Genomic DNA, 17,478 nt, shown 5'->3' on the forward strand with positions numbered 1-17,478 from the left:
AGTCAGTCAACAAAAGGAGGTCAAAAAGGAATACAAAAGGAAAGGAAGAAGTCAAAATAGCACTATTTGCTAAAGATATGATAGTATAATTCAGTGACCCCAAAATTTCCACCACAGAACTACTAAATCTGATAAACAACTTCAGAAAAGTGGGAGGATATAAAATTAACTCAAACAAATCAGGAGCCTTCCTATACTCAAAGGATAAACAGGGTAAGAAAGAAATTAGAGAAATGACATTCTTCGCAATAGTCACAAATAACATAAAATACCTCAGTGTGACTCTAACTAAGCAAATGAAAAATTTTTATGACAAGAAATTCAAATCTCTGAAGAAAGAAATTGAAACAGATCTCATAAGATGGAAAGACTTCCCAGGCTCATGGAGTGGCAGGATTAATATAGCAAAAATGGCCATTTTTCTAAAAGCAATCTACAGATTCAATGCAATCCCCATTAAATTGCAAATCAGTTTTTCTTGTAGTTAGAAAAAGCAATTTGTAAATTCATTTGGAATAACAAAAAAACCCAGGAAAGTGAAAACTATCCTCAACAATAAAAGAACTTCTGGGCGAATCACCATCCCAGACCTTAAGCAGTATTACAGAGCAGTGGTGATAAAACCTTAGTGGTATTGGTACAGAGACAGGCAGGTAGATTAATGCAATAGAATTGAAGACCCAGAATTGAACCTACACCCTATGGTCACTTGATCTTTGACAAAGGATCCACCCAGTGGAAAAAAGAGGGTTTTCAACAAATGGTGCTGGTTCAACTGGAGGTCAGCATGTAGAAGAATGCAAATCAATCCACTCTTATCTCCTTGTACAAAGATCAAGTCCAAATGGATCTTGGGTCTCCACATAAAACCAGATACAGGGAAACTAATAGAAGAGAAAGTGGGGAAGACCCTCTAACACTTAGGCACTGGGGAATATATATATATATATATATATATTGAACTCAAAAAGTTAGACTCCAGAGAATCAAATAACCCTTTTAAAAATAGATTTCAGAGCTAAATAGAGAATTCTTGATTGAGGAATATATAATGGCTGAGAAGTACCTAAATAAAAGTTCAACATCTTTAGTCATCAGGGAAATGCAAATCAAAACAACTCTGAGATTCCACCTCACACCAGTCAGAATGGCTAAAATCAAAAACTCAGGGACAGCAGATGCTGGTCAGGATGTGGAGAAAGACAAATACTCTTCCATTGTTGGTGAGATTGCAAGCTAGTACAACCAATCTGGAAGTCACTTTGAAGGTTCCTCAGATAAATGGGCATAGTACTACCTCAGGACCCTGCTATACCACTCCTGGGTATATACCCAAAAGATGCTCCAACATAGAAGAAGGATACATGCTCCACTATGTTCATAGCAACTTTATTTGCAATAGCCAGAAGATGGAAAGAACCCAGGTGCCCTTCAACAGAGGAATGGATACAGAAAATGTGGTACATCTACACAATGAAGTACTACTCAACTATTATAAAAAATGACTTCATGGAATGCATAGGTAATTGGATGGAACTAGAAAATCCATTCAGAGTGAGGTAACCCAATCACAAAAGAACACACATGGTATTACTCACTGATAAGTGGATATTAGCCCAACATTTTAGAATACTCAAGATATAATTCACAGACCACATAAAGTTCAAGAAGAAAAAAGACCAAAGTATGGACTTTCAGACCTTTTTAGAAGATGAAACAAAAGACTCACAGCAGGAAATATGGAGACAAAGTATGGAGCAAAGACTGAATGAAAGACCATCCAGAGACTGCCCTACTTGGGGATCCATCCCATATACAAACACCAAACTCAGACCATATGGCAAATGCCAAGAAGTGCATTCTGACAAGAGACTGATATGGATGTCTCCTGAGAGGCTCTGTCAGAGCTTGACAAATATAAAGGTAGATGCTGGCAGCTAACCATTGAATTGAGACCAGGGTCCCCAATGGAAGAGTTACAGAAAGGACTGAAGGAGCTGAAGGTGTTTGCAACCCCATAGAAAGAACAATAATATCACCCAACCAGACTCCCTCCACCCCCAGAGCTCCCAGGGACTAAAGCACCATCCCAAGAGTACACAGGGATAGACCCAGTGCTCCAGCCACACATATGTAGCAGAGGATAGCATTGTCGGGCATCAGTGGGAGGAGAGGTACTTGGTCCTGTCAAGGCTAGATGCCCCAGTTTAGTGGAATATGTGTGTGTGTGTGTGTGTGTATGTATGTGTGTCAATTTGTGCACTGTATGTATATATACACATATGCAAGTGTGTAAAAGTGCACAAGAAAGTGTGTCCATGAGTGTGGAAGCCAAAGGTTGATCGTGTGTATCTTCCTTAATTGCTATCTACCTTATTTTTGATACAGTCTTTTAACTGAACCACAAGCTTTCAACTCAGCTAGACTGGACAGCCAATGAGCCACTAGCATCTGCCCATCACCACCTCTTCAGCATGACAATTACAGAAGTATAAATCTATATCTGGATTTTTTTTCTCCAATAATTTATTTTGTGTACGTATGTGAACACCTGCATGTCTCGCCACATGTGGCATTCACGAAATAATTTCTTGGGAGTTGGTTTTCTCCTCCACAATATGGGAACCAGGGATTGAACAAGTCATCAGTTTGGCAGCAAGCACCTTTACCCACTAAGTCATCTATCCAGTCCCTTATGTGTTTTATGGGTTTTGGTTGCCAAACTCAATGCTGATACTTTTGAGGGCAGGTATTTTACCAACTGAGCCATCTCACTTCTTTGGCATTCTTGTCTAGATTTGTTTCTCAACAAGAACAACAACCTGCCGAGGTTCCGTGAGGTGGGAAAATCAGCAGATAGTCAAGGAAAAGAAACACAGGGCAAGTAGCTTGTTTTTAGTATCAACAAGGCTGCTTCTTTACCAGGGGAGCTGTAGACATGGGAAAAGTCACTATGTTCCCATACATGCTTAGGTTCTTTAGCCACATTAGAATTTAAGATAGAAGCTGCGTGGGAATTCAGTTAAAATTGATTTCATGACTTTTCTTCGCCTGCAAATATAAGGGAATCTTTAAGACTGTCACTGTAGTGAGTATAACAACTTTTAAGCAAAAACTTAATATGATAAACTATTTTTAGAGAATCAAACTGATTTGTGTGTGTATAAAATATAAAATAGTGAACTATTTTACCTGAAATGAGCCAAGAATATCCTTTAAGGGTTCTTCATAAAACTCATCTCTTCCAAAGAACAGGAGCAACTCAAAGAAACTCCTGAAAAGAAAAAAGTTATAATTTTCATTGCTCTGTGGCTTTGTTCTATTTTAAAATGCTACCAAGTTTTAACATCTCTCTAGTATCAAATATTTTACTTATAAATACTTGACTTTTAAAAACTTATTAAAGGGCTAAGGATTTAGCTCAGTTGTCATACACAAAGCTCTGAGTCCAATCTCTAGCACAGCACAGAAAGAGGCGTATTGGTACATGTCTTTAATTCCAGAACTTGGCAAGTGAAAAAAAGACCAGAAGTTCAATATCACTGTCAGTCACATGCCAAGTTTTCAGCCAGCCTGGAATTCATGAAATACTGTCTGAAAATACAAAAACAATTTACAAAGCACAAAAAGTAATGATGCAAAATAGACAACGAGAGATTAAAAATATGTCCGATCAAGCTTGGCACTATATGCTAATATGTAGAGGAAAACTATATATGGAGCTCCTTACTATCTGGGGTTTTAAACACCTACTGGAAATCCTAGAATGTACATGTCATACATCAAGGGAAAACTCTGTGTACTCACCCACATACATTATTTATATTTTGGTAGATTACCTAGGGAGATCAGATTCTAATAAAGGCAACTATCTCTCTTTAGTATAAAACAGAAAAGGCCCAGAAGTCAAAGATGAGCTGGAAAAAGAAAAGGGGACTAGTGGCAGAAAGGAGGGTGAACAGTGAGTAGATCAGTGGGGTGAATATGATCACGGTTTATCAAATCTGTGTACAAAAATCTCATAGTAAAAACCCATTATTTTGTACAATGACTATATTATAATAATGAAAAAGAAAAAGACAACATTGAAGTTGCCACATCATTTGGATTCTCCTTTTCAGAAACTTCTTTGGAATATGATTCAGACAACATCACATGCTACAATGTGAAGCAGAACTTTTATAAAACTGAAATGAACTCAGGATGCAGCTGTGTGCTAGAGTTCTTGCCTAGCACAACTAACACCATAGGTTCAATCTCTAGCATCAGAGAGTAGAAATATCTGTGGTATTAGTAAAAGTTGGAATGAAACTTTCAAACCTCTTTGTCAACTGGGTTTAGACAATGTAGTCTTTTGATGACTACATAGCAATATTTAATAGGATCTTCTCCAAGAGAAGAATTATCTCAAAAAACCACTTTTCCTTTTTTCATTAGGGGCTCAATTCCCCTATGCTTCCCTGAGGCTGGCCTCAACTTTTGGATTCAAGAAATCTACCTGTCAATTTCCTAAGCAGACATGATAGGTACCTACTCAGGGTCATCTAAAAAGCATTATACTTATTCATAAGATGCAACTCTTCCTATTTTAAAATTGGCTATAGCAATTCATTTGTATCTCCAGGCTCTGTGTGTAATTATATCTTTCTAATACATCTTCAGTTAATTCCTCTACTAAAGTCTTGAAACTTTCAAAGTTATGCAGGTTAGAATCTACTTTAAATTCCCATAAATATTCTTCTTTATAGAATCTTCCTATGCACTACAAGTGTTTTTTCACTGCTATCATAATATAATTTTCCTGGGTCCATCAGGGGACCACTACCTATAAGATAAGGATCACCTTATAAAATAAAATTGTCAAATAATAAGATGTGAAATTTTAAGTCACTGCTTATTGCAAAATAGGTGTATATGCATGAAAATGACATTAATCTCACTGTAAAACCATCAGAGCTCTTGAATGAACAGGTCCATTAATAGCAAGCAGTATACTTTAAAAGGAATCTTTCTCTTTAAGCAGTGGGTCTCAAGTCTGGACCCAACAAACCTTGTTGCAAACAGATGTTCCATCATCCAGGCATTGCTCTACTAGTAAAGCTTGATAGTTATTTGGTAGAATTCTTAAAGACCCTAGACTTTTCAGAAATGGTATGTCCACAAGGTTCTACTAGTAAGAGTCAGTCTGGACTGGTACAATCTTCCTTGGCTATCTGAGAGTTACAACAGGACTTTCTTTAAACTGTTTTTCTTTTCTTGTTGTACCTTTTCACTTGAAAAATTTTTACACGCTTCTGGATATATAGGTATGTACAATAGGTATAATCACTTACTGATAATAATTATAAGGAAATTTACTTTAATTCTTCATTATACATTTAATTTTACCATTGACTAAAGATGAAAATAAATTTCCAAATATATTCTTTTATTGTTACACAGACATTCATATATTGTTTGAATTTATATGATGCATAACATAGAATATGTTCTTTTTTCAGAGTTGATTGATATTTGTTTTTATGATCAACAATGTCGAGAATGTTCCTTCATATAAATACATAGTATAAAATGTCGGAAGTAATTTGGGGCCTTTTTTACAAATTGCTGACAATCCTTACCTAATCCCAAGCCCATTTATCATTTCTTTTAAGACTCAAGTGAGCTCTCAAACAGAAACTTTTACTATCAAGCATTCTAACACAACATATAAAGATATGTACTAATATATACTAATTTGGTACTTGCACAGAGGACTGGTAGGACAATATTAAAAGTCTTTCCTTTCCAGAATTAGGTGACTATGTACAGTAAAAACATTTCAAATTATAAGAAATATCTTTGAATCTGAACCAAGATGTTTAAGAAAGGATTTATTGGTACTGCGTGTAGTACCAATGTACAGTGTACCCTGACAGGTAGTCAAGGTACCAAGGCTGAAGTTGTGTGATGCAGTATGGGTGAACAGTACCAGAAATATCTTAAATTCATCACATACTTGAGTGTGAATTAAGATCCTGACATTTCATGTGTACAAACCTTTATGTTTGCCACTTTTTCACAACTTTTCCATTCAATTACCAACCATGTATGGTCACACAACATACAGTTTCAGAAGCTATCCAGCTTTATTTTCTAATACACAGCTGTTCATCTACACTGAAAATCTGTTTAGCTTATCTATTAAACTGAACAGCATGGCTACATGTTTGATGTCTTCCAATGGCCATAGATAAAAGTTTGGTCACCTGCTTATGTTATTGGTGTTAGGGTCCTAAACAAGGTCTTTAAATTAATTAATTAATTAATTAATTTATTTTGTGTACAGCATTCTGTTTGCATGTATGCTTGCAGGCCAGAAGGGCACCAGATCTCATTTTAGGTGGTTGTGAGCCATGTGGTTGCTGGGAATTGAACACAGGGCTTCGGGAAGAGCAGATAGTACTCTTTAACTTCTAAGCCATCTCTCTAGCCCCTGACATAGTTCTTATGTCATTGTTTGTGTACCTTGAAAGAGACCAAGAGTTTCTAGTACTTTTCTGTCTTCTGTTTCCTTGCTGCCATGAGCTTTCTCATTTGTGAACTTTTCTGCCATGATGTACAGTGTTTCTAAATGCCCAATAGGAATAACCACAGACTGAATCTCCAAAACTGTGAACTAAAATAAACCTACCCTTGGTGGCTGAAAAGATGGTTCCTTGAATAAAGTGTAACCTTTACAAGTATGAGAACCTGAGTTATGAACCTCAGCATTCATATATACGCCAAAGCGATGACATATACCCCCAGAACTCACTGGCTAGCCAATCTAGGAAAACACCAAGGTCTGGGTTCAGTGAGAGACTCTGTCTAAAAAATACTGCCCTACACACCACACCCAAGGGTGTGCACACACACACACACACACACACACACACACACACACACACACACGCATACTCCACAAGCAAATAAGCCTACACTTTTTTTTTTCCTTTTTTTCAGAGCTGGGGACCGAACCCAGGGCCTTGCGCTTACTAGGCAAGCGCTCTTCCACTGAGCCAAATCCCCAACCCGCCTACACCTCTTTTTAAGTTGGTCATTTTCAAGTATTCCTTTACAGGTAAAGAACGCTGTCTAACTACCACTTTCATAAATTTTCTTAGCTAGATCTTCTGCGTAACTTCAGCTTCTATATCACTATTCCTGTTCCACTTAGTACTTCTGTGTTATTGAGAAAGCTTCCTTCCTAAAAACAAACAAACAAACAAAAGAATCTTTACTTATCATTAATCTTTTCTTTTGTAGAGAGCCTTCAGAGCCTTGACAATAGTTAGGGCCTTGTGTGTACTTACATACATTAACGATTGATTAAAAACAAGAAAAAGAAACAGAAGAAATAAGACTATGAAGTTGGGCATGGTGGCACACACCTTTTATTAATCACAGCATTCCAGAGGAATAGGTAGATGGATCTCCTCTGAGTTCCAAGGCAACCTGGTCTACATAGTGAGTTCCAGGCCAACCAAAGATACATAGTGAGAGCCTGTCTCAGGAAAGAAAAAGAGAAGGGAGAGGAGGGGAAGAGAGGGGAAGAAGGGGAGAAAGAATAGGAGGTGTCCTAGTCAGTCATGTCAACTTGACACACAAACTAGAGTTATCTGAAAGAAGAGAACCTCATTTGAAAGAAAAAAAAAGATTCCATAAGATCCAGTTGTAGAGCATTTTCTCAATTAGTAATTTGTGGAGAAGGTCCCAGCCTTGTAGTGGTTCCAACCTGGGCTGGGTCTATTAAGAAAGCAGGCTGAGCAAGCCATGGGGAGCAGGCCAGTAGGCAGCACCTTTCCATGCCCTCTACATCAGCTCCTGCTCTAGGCTCCTGTCCTGACATCCTTTGGTGATGAACAGCAACCAAGAAGTGTACTTTCCTCCCCAACTCGCTCTTCAGTCATGGTGTTTCACGACAGCAAAAGAAAACCTAGCTCAGCCAGGAAGGGAGGAGAGGGCATGGGAAAAGAAAGGGGAGCAGAGAAGAGAAGGGAAGAGGGAAAAGATGGTGAGGGGACAGAAATGGGGGAAATAAAAACGGAAAGGAACCTATAAAACAAAAAATAATAGTAAAGGACTAGCTACTTTTATATTCTATAATGACTCTGTAATTAAATCAATATCACATTAGCATAAGAATTATAAAATAGATTAATGAAGCCAAAGGTAAAATAAAGAGTTCTTAAATAAAAAGCAGTAGCAGTTAAATATTAAGAGCATCTCAACTCATTAGCAAAGTGTTAGGTAGCAGCATATCAAATCACTCTACAGCAGAATGCTTTAAAACAAACAAAAAAACAACACATGATTTACTCTACCTTCCAAATGTGGATAACATTCAAACTAAAACCCAGATACAGAAAAATTAATCAGTGCTAATATATGAAAAAGAATCCATATAATCTAGCTATAGAAATATCTTTACAGCTCAAAATTATATTTAAAAATGCATGTGGACTTCAAAAACAGTATAAATATTAATACCATATCCAATGCTTGCTCATTTTGGTGCTCCTTGAAGAGGTTTTAACATTCTTCCTCTCTTCCTGCTTCTCCTAGTTCAGGACAGTAAGGAATGTCCTAACTCTCAGTTTTGGCTGAAGACTATTATTTCTCTTCCAACTTAAAAATACATTTCAGTTGAGAGATTTCTTTTTCTTTCATTGTTTTAAGATGTCATTTCATTGTGTTCTGTTTTACATAGTTTTACTTACAATATGTGTTTGTGTTTTATGTTTGGCATCTTTAGTTTTGAAGTAATAACTCTTCTCTGGTTTTTAGTTTGAGTATCAGGCTATTGAGGCACTAACTGTCTGCATGTGTACACGAGAAATAAGACTTGCACTGAGTTCTGAATCTGTGCATTAATTTTTCTTCTTACTTTTAGAAAATTTGTGGTCAGAATTTTGTCAGAATTGCTTCTGGTTTATTTTTGATATTCCTTCTAGGACAGTGGTTCTCAACCTATTGATTACCACATGTAAGATAGTCTGCATATCAAATATTTACATTACAATCGATCGCAGTAGCAAAATTATAATTATAAAATAGCAATGAAATAATTTTATGGTCTGAAGTATAACATGAGAAACTGTATTAAAGGGTTACAGCATTAGGAAACTTGTGAACCACTGTTCTCTGATTTTAATAGATATATAATGTATAGTTTTATATTTTCCGATAGCTCCTAAAGCTCTTTATTCTCCCTTGTCTTCTAAATTGGATAATTTCCACTAATCAGCATTCAAGATTCATTCAATTTTTGTTCAAGGCCAACCACGGGCTTTGCTTAAACTCATTCCTAACCCCGTTTTCTTTATCCATCAAAATCACTAGGCATCCTGAATAATATTGTGGTTTTTTAGTTTCTAGCATTTATATTTGTATGTTTAAATTGCCCATTTATGTGCTAAAATCTGCAGTCCATATTTCCCACTAAAATCCTTATAGATCGGTACCTAATTTGACTGATTATTTTGATTCTTGATTAAAAAAAAAATCACACTTTAAAGATGTGTGTAAATTTGTAAAAGTTCTGACACAGTACAGGCTGCAGTACCATATCCCTGGAAACATTCTTGTCTTTTCTTGCACTGCACCTTTATTGTGGAGCACTTGACTTAAACCAGTTACAATTTAAGCTAAGGTAGGTGGGTGGGGATGGATGTGAAAGGAAAAAGGAGAAATGTGGGGATGAACATGATCACAATACATTGTATGAAATCTTGATGCCCTGGCATAAGAGAATGCTAGGGCGGGGAGGCAGGAGAGGGTAGGTGGGTAGGAGAGCACCCTCAGAAGCAGGGGATGGGATAGGGCGTTAGCAGAGGGTAAATGAGAAATGAGGATAATATCTGAAATGTTAAAAAAAAAACCAATTAAAAAAATCTTCAAATTAATAAGAATTATTTTTAAAAATTAAGTTAAGCTGAGTGTGAGTTTTGTTTTTCTCTCATGACTATCAATCAGTAGACAGGAACAGGATATTTCATTACTTACCACTTTCTGCATCTACCAATACAAATTTAACAATCAAATATAGATGTTTATTTCCAAATTGGTTTATACTTTATCTACATTACTGTGGGTTATAAGTGTATCAAATAAAATAAAATTTTGCCTGATCCTGCTTTCTTTCATTTTTTTTATTGGATAATTTTTATTTACATTTCAAATGTTATTCCCTTTCCTGGTTTCCCATCCATAAGCCCCCTATCCCATCCCCATCTCCTTTCTTCTATAAGGGTGTTCCCCCTCCCCAATCATCCCCCCTTCCTTCCTCCCCACCCTGACATTGCCCTCCATGGGGGTGAGGGGGGGTGTCCAGCCTTGGCAGGACCAAGGGCTTCTCCTCCCTTTGGTGCCCAACAAGGTCATTCTCTGCAACATATGCAGCTGGAGCCATGGGTCTGTCCATGTATAGTCTTTGCATAGTAGTTTAGTCCCCTGGAGCTCCAGTTGGTTGATATTGTTGTTCTTATGGGGTTGCAAGCCACTTCAGCTCCTTCAGTCCTTTCTCTAACTCATCCAATAGGGACCCCATTCTCAGTTCAAAGGTTTACTGCTAGCATTCCCCTCTTTATTTCTCATGCTCTGGCTGAGACTCTCAGGAGACAGCTATATCAGGCTCTTGCCAGTATGCACTTCTTGGCTTTATCAATATTGTCTAGGTTTGGTGGCTGTGTATATATGGGGGTGGATCTCTAGATAGGGCAGGCTCTGAATGGCCATTCCTTCAGCCTCTGCCCCAAACTTTGTCTCCCTATCTCCTCCGATGAATATTTTTGTTCCCCCTTTTAAGAAAGACTGAAGCATCCATACTTTGGTCGTCCTTCTTCTTGAGCTTCCTGTGGTCTATGGATTTTATCTTGGGTAATTGGAGCAGTGAATGCATACCATGTGTGTTTTTTGTAACTGGGTTACCTCAACCAGGATGACATTTTCTAGTTCCATCCATTTGCCTATGAATTTTATTAAGTTGTTGTTTTTAATAGCTGAGTAGCACTCCATTGTGTAAATGTACATTTTCTGTATCCATTCTTCTGTTGAGGGACATCTGGGTTTTTTCCAGCTTCTGGCTATTATAAATAAGGTTGCTATGAACATAGTAGAGCATGTGTCCTTGTTCTATGTTGGAGCACCTTTTGGGTATATACCCAGGAGAGGTATAGCTGGGTCCTCAGGTACTGCAATGTCCAATTTTCTGAGGAACCGCCAGACTGATTTCCAGAGTGGTTGTACCAGCTTGCAATCCCACCAACAATGGAGGAGTATTTGTCTTTCTCCACATCCTCACCATTATCTGTTGTCACCTGAGTTTTTGATCTCAGCCATTCTGACTGGTGTGAGGTCGAATCTCAGAGTTGTTTTGATTTGCATTTCCCTGATGACTACGAATGTTGACCTTTTCTTTAGGTGTTTCTCAGTCATTTGATATTTCTCAGCTGAGAATTCTTTGTTAAGTTCTGTACCCCATTTTTTAATAGGGTTATTTGGCTCTCTGGAGTCTAACTTTTTGAATTCTTTGTATATATTACATTATCCCTCTATCAAATGTAGGATTGGTAAAGATCTTTTTCCAATCTGCTGGTTGCCGTTTTGTCCTAATGACAGTGTCCTTTGCCTTAGAGAAGCTCTGCAGTTTTATGAGGTCCCATTTGTCGATTCTTGATCTTAGAGCATAAGCCATTGGTGTTCTGTCCAGGAAATTTTCCCCAGTTCCCATATATTTGAGGCTCTTTCCCACTTTCAAGGAAAGTCTTATAAAGATCACCATTTAATTGGGACTGGCTTACAGGTTCAGAGGTTCGTTCAGTACATTATCATCAAGGTAGGCAAAATCTAGGCAGGCATGGTGTAGGCAGAGTTCTACATCTTCATCTGAAGGCTGCTAGTGGAAGATTGACTTCCAGGAAGTTAGTCTTAAGGGTTTAAGACCTTTACCCACAGTGACACGCCAATTTCAATAAGACCACATCTCCTAATAGTGCCACTCCCTGGGCCAAGCATATACAAAACATTACAAATATACAGTAGAAATCAAGTTTGAAATATAGTAAAGTAAGATAATTAAAAATGTTTGGCAATCTACTAATAAACCTGTGGTATAGCCTCCAAATGTCAAGCTGTTCTGAATTGTTTTTATTTTTTGCCATTGCATATATGAATGCTATGTTTAACCAGTTCACTCTTCTAATCATTGAGGACCTGATGCTAAAATATGCTAAAATTCATGAACATTTTTTCCGTTTTGTAAGAGAAAGGTGGGAAAGAAGTAATATCTACATTTTTCTCTCTCTGTTCTCAGTTTCATGAGCAGCCATTGTGTTTTACCTATTAAAGTTAGGAATCACTGCTATATGCATAGATTGGTTCCTCATTCAGGTGTCATCAGGGAAGCTTCCTCCAGCAGCAGATAGGAGCAAATGCAGAGACCCTCAGCCAGACATTATCCAGAGAGAGAGAGAGAGAGAGACAGACAGACAGACAGACAGACAGACAGACAGACTAAATTGAATTTCTCCACTTGGTCCCTCCTCTTGGAGAATGGGAATCACAAAGAGGAGGAAAAGCTGTAGGAGTTAGAAGTGATGTGAGATGCCAGAACATGGCCCACCAAATCAACTGAGTAAGACTCACATGGACTCACAGAGACTGAAATGGCAAGCACCAGCCTCATGGGTCTGCGACAGGTCCTTTGAGTATATGTTATGGCCGCTAGCTTGGTGGTTTTATGGGACTCCTTACAGTGGAGCAGATATATCTCCGACTCTTTCCCTCTCATTGGGTTGCTTTTTTATCCTAAATAATGAGAGCTTTCACCTTATCTTGTTGTATTTTGTTTTGTCTTGTTTGGCTGTAGACTATAACAGACCTATTTTCTGAAGAGGAAATGGGGCGGGGGAGGGGAGGATCTGAGACTGAGGAAAAGTGTAGTGGGAAGGGATATTGGTTGGGAAGTATTGTAGAATAGAAGACTATATTTTCAATTAGAAAGAAAAAAAAAAGAGAGGGAGGAAGGGAAGGAAGGGATTAGTGTTAAATCAATTTACAATAGAAAAGGAAAAAACTGGTCATTACTAGCTACCTGAAATTTGCAAGTCTCCAAGCTTCTCAATCCTCAGTTCCTTATCTACCAAGAATGAATATGAGGTATGCTTTAATATATACACATATATATATACACATATATTGTATATATACACTATATATATGTACATATAATTTTTTTCAACCTATAGGAAGAATAACAATATCGACCAACCAGACCTCCCAAAGCTCCCAGGGACTAAACCACCAACCAAAGAGTACACATGGGGGACCCATGGTTCCAGCTGCATATGTAGCAGAGGATGCCATTGTCCATCAGTTGGAAGAGAGGCCCTTGGTCTTGTGAAGGCCTGACACCCCAGTTTAGGGGAAAGCCAGGGCAGAGAGATGGGAGTGGGTGGGTGGGTGGAAGACCACCCTCATAGAAGCAGGGGGAGGGAGGGATAGGATAGGAAAGAGGATAACATTTGAAATTTAATGAGGAATTTTCAACTGAAGACTTTTTTTTTCTTTTTTTCTTTTTGGAGCTGGGGATCGAACCCAGGGCCTTGCGCTTGCTAGGCAAGCACTCTACCACTGAGCTAAATTTTCAACCCAACATTCGAAATTTAAATAAAATATCCAATAAAAAAAGAGAAAGAAAAAGAAAAAAAATACAGCTTACAAAGAAGGTAAACCTAGGGAAAGCCAGAGATATATTGTGGTTGCTGATTTAAATTTTTTTTTTTTCCGGAGCTGGGGACCGAACCCAGGGCCTTGCGCTTCCTAGGCAAGCGCTCTACCACTGAGCTAAATCCCCAACCCGAATTTTTTTTTTTTTACATCACTCTACATTTCTAAAACATTTGAAAAATATTCAGGTAAATAAAAACAGAATTCATTTTCATTTTCTGTAAAAATCACTTTAAAAGCCATAATTCAATTGCCCAGCCTAGAGATGGTATAGGAAGTTCAGAATTTTATAAATGGGGATATATACAAATTACTACCAGAGAACCTAGCAGCTTACATATTTATATATACATATATACATAAAATTAGATTCATATAAAAAAGAATCTCAAACAAAGCTCATATGTTTGTATGCTTTTTCAGCTGAATAAAAGCTACATATACATGATATAAAATATGAAAAAGTCTTCAAACAGAAACTAAATATAATGAAATCTGTAAATATTCTGACTTCCTGTCTAGGTACCTTTATGTGGCTATAGAAGGTTCTTCTATTACTTCATCTAGTTATTCCTAGCGTTCTTTCAGAAGTCAGAAAATGTTAACTCAACTACAAGTTTTCCCCTAACATCCAGACTAGGTAAAGACTTTGCTATGCCCTCTCATTATATACTACAAGAATCTCAATATTGCAATTACATACATGTATAGCTAGTGGTTTAGTATCTCTAAACTCTGCAAGACTTTTGAGACAAGAACCTTGAGCTTAAACTGATTTGAGGGTTTCTTCCCTGAGCACTAGCTTTCATAATACCAGAAGCATGCAAGCTTTCAAAGGAGGAAAGCAATCAACAGCCCTAACCCAGCTATGATGCCTATGAACAGCATCAATGATTAGCATGGTACGATAATCATAAGAGGGCAGCAGCAGCACATGTATCCTGGTGGTAACTAATAACTCTCTAAATGGACTTAGGAACAACTAAACAAAAGGAAACCACGCTTGGGACTGAACACACAAGTTAATGAAGTCATGAACCTTGAAGGAGAACCTACAACCACCACTGTACTAAACCAGAATTAATTCCTAATTACTTTTTAAATATTTGTCTTTCTACACATATAAGTGTAGTGCTTACTTCAAGGAAACTTCTCTTTGCAGCAGAAATTCCTAAAACATTACAAATAATCAAAAAGCAAAATTGTAGAAGCCATTCCCAATGGATATATTTAAATATACTTCCACATATAAGGCTCAGGAACATTGAAAAAGAGGGGCTGAAATAATTGTAGCAGCAAGAGGATCAGAGTTTGCTGTAAGAATCAGTCTCCTACTATACATGGACTGACCCTGGGCTCCAACCTCATAGGTAGCAATGAATAGCCTAGTAAGGACACCAGTGGAAGGGGAAGCCCTGGGTCCTGCAAAGACTGAACCCCCAGTGAATGTGATTGTTGGGGTGAGGGCGGTAATGGGGGGAGGATGGGGAGGGGAACACCCATAGAGAAGGGGAGGGGGAGGGGTTGGGGGATGTTGGCCTGGAAACCCGGAAAGGGAATAACAATTGTAATGCAAATAAGAAATACTCAAGTTAATAAAGATGGAGGGAAAAAAAAAGAATCAGTCTCCTAAAAATGTCAGACCCATAAGTTCTCACCAACATGACTACCTAAACATGACCTGCACAAGGAAAAGAATAGACATGCCTAAGGGGACAGAAGAAAGATCACAAGGCTTCAGCACAAACAACTTCAGGCAACTAAGAAATGCTGAGAATGGGAAGGAAATAGTCTTAACCAGGTTAGAGTACACCAATTGGTTATCCAATACTAAATGGTCATCCCTGAAATCATACTCAAAAGTAACCTTCTACAGATATATTTAGTAATACATAGACATATATATATTTTGTTGACTTCAATATTCTAGGCCCATGGCAAGTGCTACCTTAGGTGTGACCTTGTTGGAGAAAGTGTGTCACTGTGTAGGTAGACTTTGAGAGCAAACAAAACAGTTATCTTCTGACTGCCTTCAGATCAAGATGTAGGACTCTTAGTTCTTCCAGTATCATGTCTGCCTGCACGCTGCCATGCTTCCCACCATGATTGGTGATAATGGACTGAACCTCTGAAACTGTAAGCCAGCTCCAATAAAATGTTTCCCTTCACAAGAGTTACCTTGGTCATATTGTCCTTTCACAGCAATTGAAACCCTAAGTCACATCTATAACAGTAATTAATGAAAAAAGAGGCAATGAATTTTAAGATCAAGAAGGGGCATATTGGGAGGCTTTGGAGGATGGAAAGGGAAGGGGGGAAGTGATGTAACTATATTACAATCTCAAAAATAAAATCCCACAACTTGGGAGACAGGGGCAGGATTCAAGGCCAACCTAGTCTACATAGTGAGTTCCAGAACAGCCAGGACTACATAGAAAGCCTCTGTCTCAAAATTAATTAATTAATTAACTTATTAATTAATTATAATGGATGGTGCTGATGATGCAGTGCTTCCAAAGCTTTTAAAACTTTTTTTTTGAAGCTGGGGACCGAACCCAGGGCCTTGTGCTTCCTAGGTAAGCGCTCTACCACTGAGCTAAATCCCCAGCCCCTTAAAACTTTTTATATTGCAACACTATAATGATGCTACAGAAAGAAGTGGGAGGAAGATAATAGCACTTTGCAAAAAAGTTAAAAATAATTTGTTATTTAAAACTTTTATTTTCTTCAACTATCAGTAAAGAATACTGAAAATTGTTTGCCCAGAAGTTTGATGCTAATTCCACTGCCCCAAGGACAGCTGCCTAGTCAAGTACTCAGGAATCAGGTAACTTCACCAGAACCTTCTCCCCATTGAATTTGTAAAGTACAGGTGAGGGGCAGGTACAGGATAGAAGGAGGCCTGTCATTGGAGGAGAAGGAAGGATGGACGGGAGAGAAGTTTGAAGGAAGAGGAGGTGACTGGAAGAGAAGAGAAGAGATAGAGGGGAGAGAGAATCCATGGCAGGTGATGTTAAGAGTCTGTGCTGTGTATTTACAGGTTGTTATTAATGTTCCTAAGGGATGGATGGTACCGGGCTTTGTATGTTTAAGTGGGTAATTATATATTATCAGTTGGGTCAAATATTATTGTGTTGTGTGTTCTTTTATGTGAGGATTGGAGTGTAGGAAAGTGTGCAACGACAGGAGACACTGGGCCACAGAGGATTTGGGATTTGTTTCTGCCAAGATATCTAGTAGATATCTTGGGGCACCGCGGTGCCGGACCTAGCGGGGTAAAAGACAACAATACTTTTTTTTATTTTTTATATTTTTACAACAAGAGAAAATGTTTTGGAAGTCTTCAAAATATAAAAATATTTTTTACATTTATTTATTGTGGGCATCTTCAAAATATGAAAATATTGACTGATGTGGGCATCAATTTTTTCGTACCTAGCCAGACTCATTTGAAACTACCTGACACATTCTTGAATGGAGTGCTTATCTCTTAAGCATTTCTATGTTCAATGAGGTGACATGGCACTAGTACTTGAATAAGCCAAAAGTTTTATCACCTTTTCCTCACCACAGTGATTAACTCAAGTAGGGAACACATACCCAAACTGGGCTTGAGATCTTCCAAACACATTTTTTTAGGTGAGGAGGGGAGCTGGTTAAGTTAATGAGCTGTAACTACTGAACTGAGAACAGGACCCCCGTTGAAGGAATCAGAGAAAGGACTGGAAG

At 38.0% G+C, this 17,478-nt stretch overlaps 1 protein-coding gene across 3 annotated transcripts in view; it reads right to left on the reverse strand.

Moving 5' to 3' along the window:
- Positions 1-17,478, reverse strand: part of Zfp654 (zinc finger protein 654) — a 64,457-nt gene that overhangs the window by 22,849 nt on the left and 24,130 nt on the right. For all 3 annotated transcript variants that reach the window (XM_087575960.1, NM_001430768.1, NM_001430769.1), the window contains one exon: positions 3,193-3,274. Coding sequence is in view for 1 of the 3 variants with exons in the window: in NM_001430768.1 (NP_001417697.1) it covers positions 3,193-3,274 (82 nt within the window). In the remaining 2 variants the exon portion in view is untranslated. The remainder of the gene's footprint in view (positions 1-3,192; positions 3,275-17,478) is intronic.

This window comes from Rattus norvegicus, chromosome 11 (assembly GCF_021556685.1).
Source record: "Rattus norvegicus strain SHRSP/BbbUtx chromosome 11, alternate assembly SHRSP_T2T, whole genome shotgun sequence".
NCBI classification, from domain to species: Eukaryota; Metazoa; Chordata; class Mammalia; order Rodentia; family Muridae; genus Rattus; species Rattus norvegicus.